We start from the raw sequence: 16,177 nt of genomic DNA on the forward strand, positions 1-16,177 counted from the left end.
AAGGCAGGGCAGTGGCATCATAAAAGCCTTGTCTGGAAGCACCCTCCAAATGCTAAGCTTTTAAAAGCAAAAATTAAACAGACATCCCTCTGTCTGCTGGAATTTAATTCTTCCAGTTGTGCAATTAGCTTTCCAGAGATATATTTTTAAAGCCTATTTCCCCCCGCCAGCATTATGTCTCACTTTTTTGGAATAAGAAAAGAAACTTGCTCAACCGCATTTTTGGCCTGAAGGCTTAGGAATGCAGCTTGAGTGAAGTGTCAGCTGCAAATGCCTTAAAGGCTTCTTTCAAAGGAAGCTTGGTTTTGTTCTGTTTAGGGGGAAGCAGGTACAGATTCTTAATCAAAGAGAAGGAAAATACTGGAGGCTAAACAAATGTTCAAAAGCAAGGCAGGTCAGGGTAAGGCAGAGTGTGACTAAACTGCATTTAGACTTTCTTATACCTTGCTGATGCCATGTGAGTCACTCTGAAAACTAAGGTATGAGAGGAGATCCATGGTCACAGGGTGCTTGACTTGGTACTTTGGGTTTAAATCTTTCCTCAGGCACAAATTCAATTGCCTGCGGTTTGTTGTTGGGTTAGCTCTGCATTGTTTAATCCATGAACAAACCAGAGATTCTGGATTTCAACAAGGTGTTCCTGAGTTGTCAGTTGAAATTGAGATGGCTCATGCCCTCCACTTGTCCCAGCAATTCTTGGATTAAACAACCTGCCATGGAATTGCAGCTATGATGTGTGAACTAGGTCTTTGTCTTGACTAGGGTACATGTTTCTTCCTCAGACTCTGTATCTCATTTTGTAAAATAGAACTGTTAATGACCTCCCCATAACACTTCTGATGATAAATGAAGTCAGGATTCTAAGGCTACAAGTCAATGGCCATGATAGCTAGGAATTATGGAAGCTGCATTCCAACACATCTGGAGGGCACCAGGTTGGTGAAGGCTGTCCTATAGCCATGACAGACAGTAATATACAGCCTCAGGATTATTATTTAAAATTCTATAGAATATTATGTATGTGACATATTTTATGGTGTTTATCTCAGCCTTACAACAACAGTGGGAGGAAGGAAGATGGCCACATGCAAAAGTCTCCTGCATCTCTAACAGTTGCCTAGAAGAGAGTAGGTGGAGCCTGCGCAATAAGCTACACCTGTGAAAATTTGCTTTTCTATATTAGGTTTAAAGGTGCAGGAGGCCTGGCCAAAGAATTGAGCTTCATGGAAAAGCTCATTGTATTTGCAGTCAGTTTTCCATTTTGAAGGTGCAACACACACTGACTGTGTTCAACAACCCATGGCAGGAATGGCTTGTCATTATGTGTGAATTCAGTAAGCATGGTGAAGCATGGCACATTTGGTTACTTTGCATCCCCATGGAGAATCAATGGTCTGTCCTCTTCTGTCTAGCAATTGCTGAAGAAGCTGCAGCCGCTCTCTGGTTGACTGCTTGGTGCAGCTTTTCCCCTCTGTTTGCCTGCTGCATTCCCAATGCCCAGCCACAGCTCTGGAATAGCAGCAGCAGGGCATCACGCAGCAGCATCTCCAGCAAGAGGGACCTTGGAGATAGGTGTACTTTGCTCTCCTGTCTGGTTGCTGTACTTTGCTGCAGCAGCAGCAGGCTGAAATGGTTGCATGCACGTTCTACTTGGGGAGCCAGCATGCGCCTCTTTGTGAAGACAGCTTTGCATGAGAGGAGAATGCCTGCTGTGCATGGGCATAGCCATCAGGGTGATCATCCTGAGAAGCCGAGGTCTCCTGCTCCCTCTCTTGCTCTCCCTGCTGCTCCTACCTTGTCCCTAAGGATTCTCAGCACCATGCTATCCCCCGTGCAGGTCACAGCTCTGCAACAAGCACTTTCCCTCTAGCCAGCCAGAAAGATTTCCCAGGCAGATGCCCACACCTGCTCCCTTAGGAACATCTCCCCACAGGATGCGTTCCCTCCATCCCTGGCATGCATGCCTGTACAGATTCCCTCAGGGTGCTGGGAAAGGTGGCCCCTGGAAGTGCACGTGAGTTTTGCACATGGGTGTGTATGGCGTGGACTCAGGTGCTGTAGAGGTGGGTGGGTGTGCTTGCATGTTGGTACAGAGGAAGGCAGCAGCACAGAATGCTCTTGTAGTGTTGCTCTAGAACAACAGTGCTGCTCTAGTGGGTAGGCAGTAGCTTCACAGAACAGCAGAATGCCCCAAAATGTGACTTATGAGAACATGGCCAAGAGAGCATGTGGGCCATTGGGGGGCAGGCAGGCAGGGCAGGCAGGAGCAGAGCACACTGGGGTCGATTCCTGGTTGCACAGGCTGATGTGATACATGCCCCACTTGGAGGGTAGATGGTGGCATGTGGAAACTGCTCATGAGTAGTAACCTCATGAAGGTATGAATATAGGACACAAGGTAAGAAAAGTAACTCTGTGGTTTTGCTTAGCATAGCATTTTTATCATTTGTAAGCTGCCCAGGGAACCTTTGGGTTATGAGGCAGCATAGAACTGGAATGGAAATAAATAAATCTGAACAGCCCCACTGTGGCAGGAGGAAAGCCTTCACAGCGCATGTCTTTGCCTCACAGAACCTCCAGTAAGTGTGCTACGCTCCAATGCCGAGGAGGCCCATGCCTACCGTGTGTCAGAACGTGTAGTCCTGGCCTGTGAGCTGTCCCGCCCCGGTGTTCCTGTGCGCTGGTACAAGAATGGGGAAGAGATCAGCGAAAGCAATGGCTTCCTGCTGGAGAGTGAGGGTGCACACCACCGGCTGGTCATCGCCTCTGCACAGACCCACCATGCAGGAGAATTTGTGTGCGATGCCGGGGGTGACTCTGCCTTCTTCAACATCACCGTCACGGGTAAGAGAGGAACTTCTTCCCCGTTTTGTATTTATTGCTGTTTAGAACCTTTATATCCAACATTTCTGAGAGCAGAGTTCGTAATGTTTTTAGAATCTCCCATCCAGGTTTGGATCATGTCAAGACCTGCTTATTTTCAACAGGTTTTCTGCATCATGTGTCTTTAGACCAAGTCCAGAGACCTTTGAAGCACTATCTCCCTCCAACAACTGACAGTGAAAAATATGCTTCCTTTAAGTTAGTTTTCCACCCCTACCCCTCCTCCTTATTTTCTGTAGTGCTTGGATTTCAGATATCTTTATCACATTCACTGTGCCAATGAAACATCTGTGATTCCAGCAGCTGCTAAAGGAAAGTATACATCCTATTGGTGCAGGGTAATAGTCAGAACTCAGCTGAATCTCTACTCCTACCAAACATGTGATGATCTAGGCAATCATTTTTACTTTTCTTTTTTTTGGATTAAAATTAGAGGCACAAGTCACTTTTTAATGCCCTAGAAGCTTTACTTACAATGTTGTATGTGAACAAGATTTATGCAGCTTCTGTGAAGCTTAACTCCTGTGTTTAAGTCTGACACAGTTGTGAATGTGCAGCCAGAGTAAAAGGAAGTCTGACCAGGACCCTACACAGAAGCAGCAGGGAGCCCTCTGTGGGGACTCCACCATTTCTCTGCATGACTGAGCCATCTGGTCACCCCTGATGCAGAGATGTGGCAGAGTAACTCAGCACAGTGGAGGCTGATTGGGAGGAGGCAAGGCTTAGGAGTGAACCATGTGGAGAGTAGTATGCAGCCTCTGCTGTGGGTAGGCAGTTTGGACAGACAGGAGCCATTTATCACTGAATTAAGTTTTTCTGTATGGGGTGTAGTACACCCCAGCAACGCACACATGTACACACATCCCCAAGTACAACAGTGGCTTGGTCCAGTTGGAAACATTGGAAGCTGCCTTATCTTGAGTCAGCCCATTGACTTCCATAGCACACTATTGTTTCTGTTGCCTGAGGGCCTCTCTTTAGGCCCCAGAGTCTAAGGTTTCTGACAGAAATCTTTCTGACTCTGCCTGGAGATTAAAATGGAGACATTCTCCATTCAAAGCAGGTGCTCTGCCATGAAGCTGTGGCTCTTTCCCAATGTTTGATTCATCTTTCCTGTCGCAGAGCCGCCTGCGCAGGTTGTTTATTCCAATGCAGATGAAGCCCATGCCTATCAGACCTCAGAGCGTGTGGTATTGGTCTGTGAGCTGTCCCGCCCTACTGCTCCTGTGCGCTGGTACAAAGATGGGGATGAAGTAGAAGAGAGCGAGAGTCTTCTGCTAGAGCATGAAGGTTCCCGCCACCAGCTGGTCATTGCCTCAGCCCGGATGCAAGACACAGGAGAGTTTGTGTGTGACATAGGCAGCGACTCAGTTGTTTTCAAAATTACTGTCACAGGTCAGTGGCCTCTCCTATTTTGTTTTATTTTTTTTAAGTCACTGGTGTTTGTCAGATAAGGCTGGAAAGAATGTCATGTTTCTGGAATTCAGGACAAGATGAGTATTTTGTAAGCCTTGTTTGACTTGGCTTGGCCAGTGCAAGTAAGCTGATTCGGACCCCAGGGCTGGGCCCTTTTCCAGGCCATTAATGAACATGTCTGAGCAGGGTCCAGCAGGGAACATCTTATTTACTTCTCTCCTTAGTATTACAGTTTCATTCATTGTCCTCCTTTTCCTCATCCAAGGAACCCGAGGTGGCTTACATGACCCTCCTGCTCTTCATTTTATACTCACAACAACTCTGAGGAAAGTTTGGCTGAGACTGTGACTGGCCCAAAGTCAATCAGTGAGCTTCATGGCTGAGTGGGGACCAAAACCTGGATCTGGGTGTGTGCTCTCTGAAAAACACATTGAGTGGCAATCTTTTCCTCAGATTGAAAAAGCTTCCTTGCCCCTGGCCTAGACCAGTGGTGGCGAACCTATGGCACGCGTGCCGCAGTGGGCATGCAGAGCCCTCTCTGTTGGCACACAAGCCAGGTCACCCAGAATCGCCCTAGCAGCTGAGCATCAGGTAACAGCACACATAGGGGCCATGCGCTTGCTCGGAAAGGAGTAGTGGCACCAGGTGATGACATCATGAGCCGCGACTCATTAACTGTGACCTGTCCAAGCTTTTGCATGGCCGGTCAGTGCACTGCAAAGGACGTGTATATATATATATTTGCTTGGACTGGCTGTGAGTTGTTTTTTCTAAACTAAAACCTCAGTATTCAAGTTTTACTGCAGAGTTGGCACTTTGCGATAAATAAGTAGGTTTTGGGTTGCAGTTTGGACACTCAGTCTCTAAAAGTCTCACTGGCCTAGACCTTTGGAAGGTTTCCCGTACTGCACCCCAATCTGTACACAGATGTCTCATAAACATTCTTTAGGGTTTTTTTTTTTTGATCCTTCAGGGGTTCACTTGGACTTATCAGAAAGCCCATCTACCTTCAAGCAACACTTGGGTTCTAATGCATCTATTTCCCTGGAATAGGCAGTAGAACCTGTCATTTATTTATTTACTGCAAATGGCTGCTCACTGCATGCAGCATCTACTCAGCACTGGAATGCTGGGAGGAAAACCAGGCCCTACCCTTCTATTGTGGACTCCTCATCCAAGCCCGAGGTTAAGGGCCTGCAAGGCATAGCTCAGCCTTCCCCAGCCTGGTGCCCTCTTGATGTTTTGGACCATACTTTCCAGCATTCCTGACCATTGGCCATGCTTGCTGGGGCAGATGGAAGTTGAAGTCCAATGCATCCAGAAGCCACCAGGTTGGGGAAAGCTGCCTCAGATGGTTGCATTTTGTTTTTGTGTAGGTTTTTCAATGGAGAAGAAGCAACTGTTTCATAAGCCTGTTTTCTACTGGTCCCCACTGATAGAATGACTTTTCTGGCCACAGAACCTCCTGTACGGGTGCTGCACTCCAGCGCAGAGGAAGACCATACCTACCAGGCTGGAGAACGTGTGGTGCTGTCCTGTGAGCTGTCTCGCCCTGGGGTCCCCGTGCACTGGTACAAGGATGGGGAAGAGGTGGAGGAAAGCGAGGGCCTCCTGCTGGAGAGCGAGGGCTTCAAGCACCAGCTGGTCATTCCGTCAGCACAGGTGCAAGATTCTGGGGAATTTGTGTGCGATGCAGGTGGTGATTCCGTGTTCTTCAACATCACTGTCACAGGTCAGAAAATCAATCAGTCAGTTAATTGATATTGCCAGAGGGGTATTCCCCTCCCTCCTAGCACATGCACTTCTTTCTTTCTGCAGTGTATACCTTGCTGCTTCAAATACCCCACTGGGGTATTTGGTCACTTCCCTTCAGGAGGGGCATGTAATGGCAATGCTGGCCAGGTTACTGGCACATCTCATTTTGGGCTGTGTTATTCTTGATAGGATAACAGGATAGGAAGTTGGCAGATCATTGCTCGAAGGAAGTTCATGCTCAAGGGAACAGTGATTGTGATATCCACCTCTTCTGGTGGTCAAATATATGCTGACTCTGAACACAGACCTTTGAGCTGTTCTGGCCAGTAGGCCAATCTCTCCTCCCTGCGTTTACAAAAATGTTTATGTGAGCTGTCGTCACAACATCTGTGTCAACGAGAACCGTACACTGATTACGCATTGTGCAAAGGAGTTCTCTCTTTTGTTTTTCTTAAACCTCTTGCTGTGTATCAGCTTCAGTGGCTGATCCTGTCCTTTTGTGTTTTTTGAAGGCGTGAATAATATTTTGCTTTAATATTTCCTTGTTTCACTCCCATGCTCCCACACAGCACTCCTCCACATTTAAGATTGCCATTATGTATTGAGACTTCCTGTCCCCTTACTTTTGCTATTATGTTCTGGTCTGCTGCTTTTCACATAAGCTACAAAAAGTGAGAACCTATATAACAGCAGTTTGCAGAAGGCAGACCTCCAGACTTTTGGATCAGTGGTAAGGAATGCTAGAAGGTGAAGGCAAAACATCTGGAGATCTACTTCATGTACAAACACTACCTGCTATTCTGTTCTGAAAATCTACTGCTGATTCCTGATGTTCCTTGTTCTCTGTCTCTCTCCCCGCCGCTTCCCCCACCCTCATCTTTCACTCCATGGCACTGCAGAGCCACCTGTGCAGATTGTGCACTCCAATGCAGATATGGCCCATACTTACCAGGCTTCAGACCGTGTGGTGCTCTTCTGCGAGTTGTCCCGTCCCAGTGCTCCTGTCTGCTGGTACAAGGATGGGGAGGAACTAGAGGAAGGTGAAGGGTTACTTTTCGAGAGTGAAGGGTCCCACCGGCGGCTCATCCTTTCCTCAGCACGGGTGCAAGACACAGGCGAATTTGTGTGTGACACAGGCAGTGACTCGGCCTTCTTCGTTGTTACTATTGCAGGTCAGCGATGTCTAATAGCATCTTCCTTAGGGTTGTTTGCTTAGCCATTTTAGTAAATTTAGTAGATTTGTTTGCTTAGATTCCCCCTTGAAGCCTAGTGTGGAGCCACTGTCAGTCCCAACAGAGTAACCAGGACTGGGCTAGTTGGGCAGAGAGGCTGGCCAGGGGTAAGGCGGCTTTGCTCCTAGACTTAATCTCTGTCAGGACAGCCCTTGCAGAAGGAATCAGATTTGTATTCACACCCCATAATCTGCACAGTGCCTCACTGTGCCGGGCCACTCCCCATCTTCTTTGCTGATGAATATTACTGTGGTACCAGAGTGCTGGGCACAGTTTGCACCCTGGCAGGAATAAAGTCAGCATGGGCCTTTCCAATGTCACATGCTGATAAAGAACTCTTCTTTCTCACATAGGAAGCTGCTACTTCAGGTCAGACCATGGGTCTGTTTAGCCAAGTATTGTCTACAGAAGGCTTCCTCAACCTGGTGCCCTCCAGATGCATTGAACTATCATTCCTACCATCCCCACCCAACCTGGCTGTGGGTGCTGGGAGCTGTAGTCCAAGACATCAGGAGGGTAATAGGGCTATACTGAGATAATAGCTCTCCAGGCACAAGTCTTTCCAGGGTATAACTGAAGATGCATGGTTGAACTTGGGACTTTTTATATGCCAAGCATGTACTGTGCTGCTGACCTACTGTTTAATTAATTAATGCACTTTTTCCTCATCCTTAGCCAAAATTGGTTCCTGGAACACCTTATAATCGGTCATCTTAAAAGGCAGTCCCTGTTTGCAGGTTTATAATGTAGAAAGGCATGGTGAAGGAAAAAGGCGTGGTGAAGGAAGAGGAAAAAATTGAGTAGGCTTTCAGGAGGGCTAATGGCTCACCCTGTTTTCCCTCCCATCTCCCAGCAGTGGACAGGCCCTGATGGTGAACACAAATCTGATTGCCTGCTCCCATCTCCCTCACTTCTTCAGTTGCTTAGAGCTAAAGATGGTAGATAAGAAGTGCTGCAACAACTACATTTTTGAAGATACAACTTGTAGAGTTACATTTAGATATCTTTCAGTTGCTTATGTCTTTGAAATGGTGGTTGGTTGGTGGGGAAGGAGAGTTTAACTCTGGTTCCACCCCCCATGAGTCATCCAAGAGTCTGAGAGACAGCTGAAGATATTTAAATGATATTTACTGAGAAGTTTAAATGAAAGCACAATGTGTAATTGAATATATATTGAAAGACAAAGATATGCCCATGAGCAAATTAAATCAGGAAACCCTGAAAATAGCTAAAAACAATACTGTGTGTATATATTGTATTTCCAACCCTGTCTGTGTGGGCTCAGAATGGGTTACAAGATACCCAGATGCCTTTAGGACTGAGCAGCAACATGACCTTCCCATCCCCTAGTCTGACCTTTATTTAACGCACAATGTGGATCCTGTGCCACACAACATATTTATGTCTCAGGCTTTATTGGGCAGGCAGCGGGGGCGGGGCGGGAGGAGGCTGCAGAAGCCGTGAGTCTCTCCAGAGCTGACTCACAGGAGCCAAGTCTGATGCATTTTGATGCTTCCTATCTTAAGAATAGGAACTACAGGTGGCGCTGAAGGCCGATACTTCGCTTTGCAGCATGCTAGCCTCCCAGTTAGAAATTATGTAAAACAAAAGCTCTTTAGAAAGGAATAAAAATCAAGAAGTGTGGGGAGCCTTATGAGGTGTCCACAGGCTCTGTGTCGGAGACCCCAGGCATAGGCGATGAAGGCTGCAAGCTGTATTTACCTGCTGAATTCAAGGTGTTCAAACCTTGGTTGTTCTGGCAGCAAAGGCAGTGAAGCATTCTCACTCTTCCTTTTGGCTCCCAAGATCATTACAGAAGTGTATCTCCTCCAGTTTCTTAGCCCTCTGGTCCTTCAAACTGGGGGAAGGTTCCATAGCTCAGAGGACAGAGCACCTGCTTGGTGTGCAAAAGGTTCAACCTCTGGCATCACCAAGTGCTGGGGGGTGGGGGTGGGGTGGAAAAAATATTGCCTGAAACCCGGGAGGACAGTCTGGTCAGTTCTGACAATACTGGGATAGATGGACTGACTTAGTACAAGGCCTGTGCTCCTATGCCTGGGGGCAATTCTTCTTGCAGCTTCGATGGGCTGGGAGTGGGGTGGTGGCCAGTGAGTTCGAAGGACAGACACCTCCAAGTGTACCACCTCTGGGACTGAAGGGGAGCAGAGGGCAGGCTGGCTGTTATCTTCACTTCAGATCCCAAATTGCTCTCTGTTTCCAGGCTGATGTCGTGCGCCTGAAATGGCTTGTGAACCCAGTAGGGATGGGGGAGACAACTTGGCCCTCCCATGGAGTTCCCTGGGATACCTGTGGTAGGACCAGGGAAGGGGAGGGGAGGGCCGGGAATCTCTGGTGATTCTGACAAATGAAAGTCTGGGTTGGCCACATGACCACCAACTCACCATGGCTTATTGGCAGGCTGGGCTAGCATGATGTGTGAATGCATCCATTGAAAACTAAAGCTTGAAGGAAGGATCCGGTAAGGTTTTTGTAGAAGTCCCTGTCCTTTCAAAGAGAGCAAAATGTCCAGTCTGTCAGATAATCTGTTGGACTTCCTGACCCATTTACCATGTTCAGAAAAGCAATTTGAAATCTTGAATAAATTCTGGATACCATGTGTACCTGACAACATGGTGGATCCCTATGAGAGCTCACCCTCCTTGTAAGTTATTGGATGGGTTTGGGCAAACTTTGCAAACTTTAGCAGGGCTACAGTAGAGCACTGATGGATGATGTCTTGCTTTTCCAAGCTGCCCACGTTCCTCGGACTCTCTGCAATTTTCCATGGTTTATTTATTTATTTATTTATAACATTTCTATGCCGCACCCATTGCAGAAGCTTCGGGGCGGCTCACAAGGAAAATAAATAAACATAGAATAGAACAACATTAAAAATATGGAGAATCTCGCCCATAATTTAAAACCAATAAATAACAACAACCAATTAATAATTAAAATATCATTTAAATAAAAAGGTCTTGGCCTGGCGCTGAAAAACAAATAAGGACAGCACCAGGCGGACCACTCTGGGGAGCGCATTCCACAGGTGGGGCGCCACCGCAGAGAAGGCCCTCCTCCTGGTACTCACCCTACTAATATCCTTCACAGAGGGCTCCCGGAGAAGGGCCTCGTCCGCCGATCTCAGGGGGCGGAAGGGCATATATGGACACAAGCGCTCCTTTAGATAACCAGGTCCCAAGCCATTGAGGGCTTTATAGGTGATAACCAACACCTTGAATTGGGCCCGGACTTCAATGGGGAGCCAGTGAAGCTGACAGAGAACTGGGGTTATATGAAAACAACACCCAGTCCCCGTCAGCAACCTGGCAGCTCTATTTTGCACCAATTGAAGTATCCAGACCATCTTCAAGGGCAACCCCACGTAGAGCGCATTACAGAAATCTAATCGGGAAGTTACCAATGCATGTGTCACAGTCACCAGGCAGTCATTCTCCAGGTAGGGACACAGATGATGGATCAGCCGAAGCTGAAGGAAAGCGCTCCTTGCTACTGCTGTTACTTGAGCTTCTAATGACAGCTCTGGGTCGAGGAGCACTCCCAAGCTGCAGACCCTGTCCCTAAGAGGGAGTGCAACCCCATTCAGGACAAGGTCCAGGTCCCCCATCCCGAAACTTGACCCACCTACCAACAGGACCTCTGTCTTGTCTGGACTGAGCCTCAGTTTATTGGCCCTCATCCAGCCCATTACCTCGGCCAGGCACTGGTTCAGTACAACCACCGCCTCACCTGGATTAGTTGAAAACGAGAGGTAGAGCTGGGTATCATCAGCGTACTGATGATTCCGCAGCCCACACCTCCTAATGACCTCTCCCAGCGGTTTCATGTAGATGTTGAATAGCAAGGGGGACAAAATGGACCCCTGCAGAACTCCATGGCATAGCTGCCATGGCGCAGAGCCACAGTCCCCCAGCACCACCTTCTGGAATCGGGCATTGAGATAGCAGCGGAACCACTGCAAAGCAGTGCCTCCAACTCCCAATCCCGCTAGCCTATCCAGAAGGATACCATGGTCGATGGTATCGAAAGCCACTGAGAGGTCCAGGAGAACCAACAGGGACGCACTCCCCCTGTCTCTCTCCCTGCACAGGTCATCCTACAGGGTGACCAAGGCAGATTCAGTACCGTACCCAGGTCTGAAGCTGGACTGAAATGGGTCCAGATAATCAGTTTCATCCAAGAGTGCTTGGAGTTGTCCTGCCACCACCCACTCTAACACCTGGCCCAAGAACGGGATGTTGGCCACCGGTCTATAATTGGCGGCCTCCTCTGGATCCAGGGATGCCTTCTTTAGGACTGGCTGGACTTCCGCCTCCTTTAAAGGGGCAGGTACCCGGCCGTCCCTTAGAGAGGCATTAACAACTTCCAGGGTCCAGGTCCCAATCCCGTCCTTGGCTTTCTTGAATAGCCAAGATGGGCAAGGGTCCAGTAAGCAGGTGGTAGGACATGCTTGTCCAAGCACCTTGTCCATATCATCAGGCCACAACAACTGAAACTCATCCATCAATTGTGGACCAGACGGTAACATTGGCACCTCCCCAGTAGAATCTGATTCGCCAGTAGAGTCCAGCTCGTGATGAATCTGAGCAATTTTCTCCCTGAAATGCTTGGCGAAGTCGTCACAGCGGACCTTCGAGGGTGGCACGAGATCTTTCTTTGGGCCCGGATGTACCAGCCCCTGTACCACCCGAAAGAGCTCCGCCGGACGGCATTGTGAGGAGGCAATGGAAGCGGAAAAGAATTTCTTCTTCGCCGCCCTCACCACCACAGCATAGGCCCGATAATGGGCTCTCAAGTGTGTTCAGTCGGATTCATCCCGTGATTTCCTCCACCTACACTCTAGACGTCTCCCAACCTGCTTCATCGCCCGTAATTCAGGTGTATACCAAGGGGATGAATGGGCTCTGCCAGGTGGGAAAGGACGCTTAGGAGTGATCGTGTCAATAGCCCTGGTCATTTCCCCATTCCATAGTTCGACCAAGGCATCGACAGGAGCACCAGTCTTATCAACTAGGAAATCCCCCAGGGCCTTCAGGAACCCATCCGGATCCATCCGGCTCCTGGGGCGGGCCAGCACAATCGGGTCCGCACCCTTACAGAGGGAAAGGCCGCTCTTGAGCTCAAACCTCACAAGGAAGTGATCTGACCATGACGGGGGTGTCAGACATAAGTTCCTCACCCTCAGATCACCCTCTTCCTGCCCCATCGAGAAAACCAGGTCCAGAGTATGTCCACATTCATGGGTCGGGCCAGTTACGTGTTGAGACAGCCCCATGGTCGCCATGGTGGCCGTGAAGTCCTGAGCCGCCCTGGTCAGAACCGTCTCGGCGTGGAGATTGAAGTCCCTCAGGACCAACATCCTGGGAGTCTTCAACACCAGGTCCGAGACGATCTCCATCAGCTCAGGCAGGGAGTCTGTTGGGCAGAAGGGTGCACGGTACACCAACAGAATCCCCAATTTGTCTTGTTTGCCCAACACCAACTAGAGGCACTCTAGACCTGGCCTCAAGAGGACAGGAAGCCCCGTGAGGGAATTTTTTTTTGACATTATATACACACGTACACCTGCATATAGAATATTTATAATAAATAGATGTGGTAAACAACCAATGTCTATAATTAACACTAAAAGGAAAATCTAATATAATGGTAAAAGCAAAACATTTCCCAGTGGGTGACCAAGTCTGAGAAGAGAATTACAACTCCCTTAAAAGTTACTGTAGTTGGTTTTAAATTGAATTACCTTCTGCATACTCCTCTGAATATCAATCCTTCATTCAATACCTATTCAATTACATATTGTGCTTTCATTTTAACTTCTCAGTAAAGTTAATTCAAACTTCTTCACTTGTCTGTTGGATTCATGTGTTCTCCAATAAGCTCCTCACAAGGGAACTGAGATCAGCTCTGGATCCTTTCCAAGACACAATTCACAGAACTCTCTTGGTTCAACATTACAAATTGCTGTAACTTGAGACACATCCCACTCAGCTGCACCTCTGGCCTAAGCTCAGCCCCTTGAGAGAGAGGAAAGAGAGAAAAGAGGACAAGAGCAATGCACAGGCCTCACTTCCTGCTCTCAGTTGAAAACCCCCTTTGGGAAGCAGAACCTTCATGCAGGTCGGGGAATTGCTCTTGCCCCACATCTCTGGAAAAAAGCTTCTGCCTACTATGGGTTGCCATCCAGTTAGAAACAGGAGGTATCAATCCAAGGGTGCAGGGACTGCATGGGATCCCATGGAGGGCTCACCAGTTAGCATGTGTCAGGGCTGTTTTGAAGTCTGGGAAACAGTAATAGAAAAATAATGTGCCTCTGAGCATGGGCAGCTTGTGTTTTCCTCAGAGCAGAGCAATTGCAGCCAGGCTCACACATTTGGATAGAGACTTGCAGAACAAATAGGTTGGGGCCCAACACTTCCCTTTCAGAAACAAACTCCTTTCTATATTTCTGTATTGCAAGGGTGGGGGACTTGTGGGCCAACAGTTGTGGTTGGATGCCAGCTCCCATGTGCCCCACCCAGCATGGCCAATGCTCTGATAATGGGAGGTATAGTCCAACATCCAGATTCCCTGTCCCTCCTATATAGTGTCGGAGAAGTTGCTGCAAATGGAGGGAAGAAGTTTTATCTCATAGCATTTATAAACCTACTCATGTCTTTTACGCTTTGTAGCAGAAGGTCCAAGGTGCTTCTTCCATTCACATTGCCTCTCTTCAGCTCCCAAGGTACACATCAGTCCAGTGCCAGAGGCCCAGCGCCTCCAGACAATCCTAGCTGGGATGCCTCTCCTCCTGGAGTGTGAGGTCTCTGCCTCAGATGCCCCTGTCCAGTGGCTCCAGGATGGAGAGCCTGTGTCCTTGGAGGATGGCCACCTCACTGTCCAAGCTGAGGGCTGCATTAGGAGGCTGCAGATCCATTCAGCCTGCCCCCTGAATTCTGGGACATACACATGCAAGACAGCTGATGACTCTGTAGCTTTTGCTGTGACTGTGGATGGTAAGTAGAATATGCAAGAGCAAAGCCCTAGACTAGTCTTCTTCAACCAGGTGCCTTCTGTATGGGCTGGACAACGATCCCCACCATCCTGCAGCCTCCACAGGGAATGGCCATGGGTGAGAGTTGTAACCCAGCACATCTGGGAGACAGCAGGTTGGGGAAGGCTGTACTGACCCTAGCGGACTGCTTCAGGCTGAGGGGCAGCATCTCAGAACTGCAGCCCAGTCTTTTGCCTCCGTCCTTTTCTTAGGACCTGGATCAGGTCGTTTGCTTGAGACTCACCTTGTGTCTGCCCCTTTCTTTTCTCCTATTACCCCCAACTTGTTTTCTTGTAAATGATCCCCAAGAGCCCCACTTCTTGAGTTGTGCAGCTACTTCCACCTCAGGAAAAAGGGGCATAGCATGGCATGACATTCACATATGCTGATTTATATGTGTAGATTCAAATGTAGAAATAACTAATTTAAATAGAAATACAGTGCACATTGCTATAATTGGGAAGAGTGTGACCCGGTGACTTGTGTGCCTGCTCCCTCTGCTGTCTGTTGATGGGCAACTTCCAGGCCCCTGCTGCCTTCTGATGATTTTTGGCATTTAAACCTTAGAATCCTTAAATTGAGAATGCGTTCAAACAGAGGTTGTCCTCTGTAAAGGCAGACATGTGGTCACTATGCAGCTGTTAGCAGCAGCCTTGGTAGCACTCTAAAATGGCACACGTACACTGCAAGCACTAGGATCTCTTTGTTGTTACATTGGCCTTGTGCTTTTCCACCTCTAAGGCATTACTGGAAGCTGACAGTTTAACAATGTGCCCTCTCCTTCTCTGCCCAAAGCTAGTGAATTGCAGGGCCTCCTTCCATCTCTCCACCTGGCTCAAGCTGGAAAGGATGCACTGTGTGTGCTTTGTGTGTTTGTTCTGAGATGTCCTTTCCCTCTGCAGAGCTGCCTGCTCAAGTTGTGCGCTCCAATGCAGAGGCGGCCCACATTTACCAGGTCTCAGAGCGTGTGGTGCTGTCCTGTGAGCTCTCCCGCCCTGGGGTTCCCGTGTGCTGGTACAAGGATGGGGAAGAAGTGGAGGAAAGCGAGGGCCTCCTGCTGGAGAGCGAGGGGCCTCATTGCCGTCTGGTCATTCCTGTGGCCCAGGCTCAGGACACGGGGGAGTTTGCTTGTGATACGGGTGGCGACTCCGTCTTCTTCAATGTCACCATCACAGGTGAGCTGTTCTCCAAGGTATGCCTCTCTCCCTGCTGGTCCATTTTAAGCCCCAAGTAATGCTGCCACTCATCCTTGACATAATATACATGGGCTGCTGTTGCTCTTGTACTTCTTCAGGTGCTCGTTCCACAGTCGATTTGGGGCTTTGGTTCTGTCCTTTTTGGCCCCCTGCCTTTTGCCTGTGAGTGCACCAGAGCAGTGTGCTTCTGTGTCCTCTCATGCAGAAAGAGAAGAGGGCAGTCCTGTGATAGGGGCTCTCTGTGTCCCAGCTGGCTCAAAGATACCTACCCCCAAAGACATATGGAACACAGCACAAAGGTGAAGGGATCTCTCTTGGAATGGTCTTGGAAAGGGCTTACTTAAAAAGTCAGACTCATGACACATGGCACACCAATGAATGCATTTAAACTCAGGCAGTGGCAGCTGTTTCTTTTAGGAAAAAGTGGCCTTGGGAAAGGGAGACCATTTTTTAGTGCGGAAGCAGGGGTGTGAGGATGCGTAGCCTTCCTACAACTTGGCACTCATCTCTTTATGCTCTCCTCCCTGGCCAACCCCAACTTGTTTCCCCTAATAGCCATCTATTCTGCAGGGCAGAATGAATCTGCAGGAAAATGGAGGCAGAAAAGTGGCTCTCCCTATTGTTCCCATGCAGACAATTGTCCT

The 16,177-nt window shown here is 48.5% G+C and overlaps 1 protein-coding gene across 3 annotated transcripts in view; it reads left to right on the top strand.

The window, feature by feature from the left end:
* The window catches only part of OBSL1 (obscurin like cytoskeletal adaptor 1), a 64,445-nt gene that overhangs the window by 20,598 nt on the left and 27,670 nt on the right, over positions 1–16,177 (top strand). For all 3 annotated transcript variants that reach the window (XM_044438073.1, XM_044438074.1, XM_044438075.1), the window contains exons 9-14: positions 2,572–2,844; positions 4,006–4,278; positions 5,759–6,031; positions 6,954–7,226; positions 14,021–14,299; positions 15,240–15,512. In XM_044438073.1, the coding sequence (XP_044294008.1) occupies positions 2,572–2,844; positions 4,006–4,278; positions 5,759–6,031; positions 6,954–7,226; positions 14,021–14,299; positions 15,240–15,512 (1,644 nt within the window). The remainder of the gene's footprint in view (positions 1–2,571; positions 2,845–4,005; positions 4,279–5,758; positions 6,032–6,953; positions 7,227–14,020; positions 14,300–15,239; positions 15,513–16,177) is intronic.

This window comes from Varanus komodoensis, unplaced genomic scaffold, assembly GCF_004798865.1.
Source record: "Varanus komodoensis strain SLA01 unplaced genomic scaffold, ASM479886v1 scaffold32, whole genome shotgun sequence".
Classification (NCBI taxonomy): domain Eukaryota; kingdom Metazoa; phylum Chordata; class Lepidosauria; order Squamata; family Varanidae; genus Varanus; species Varanus komodoensis.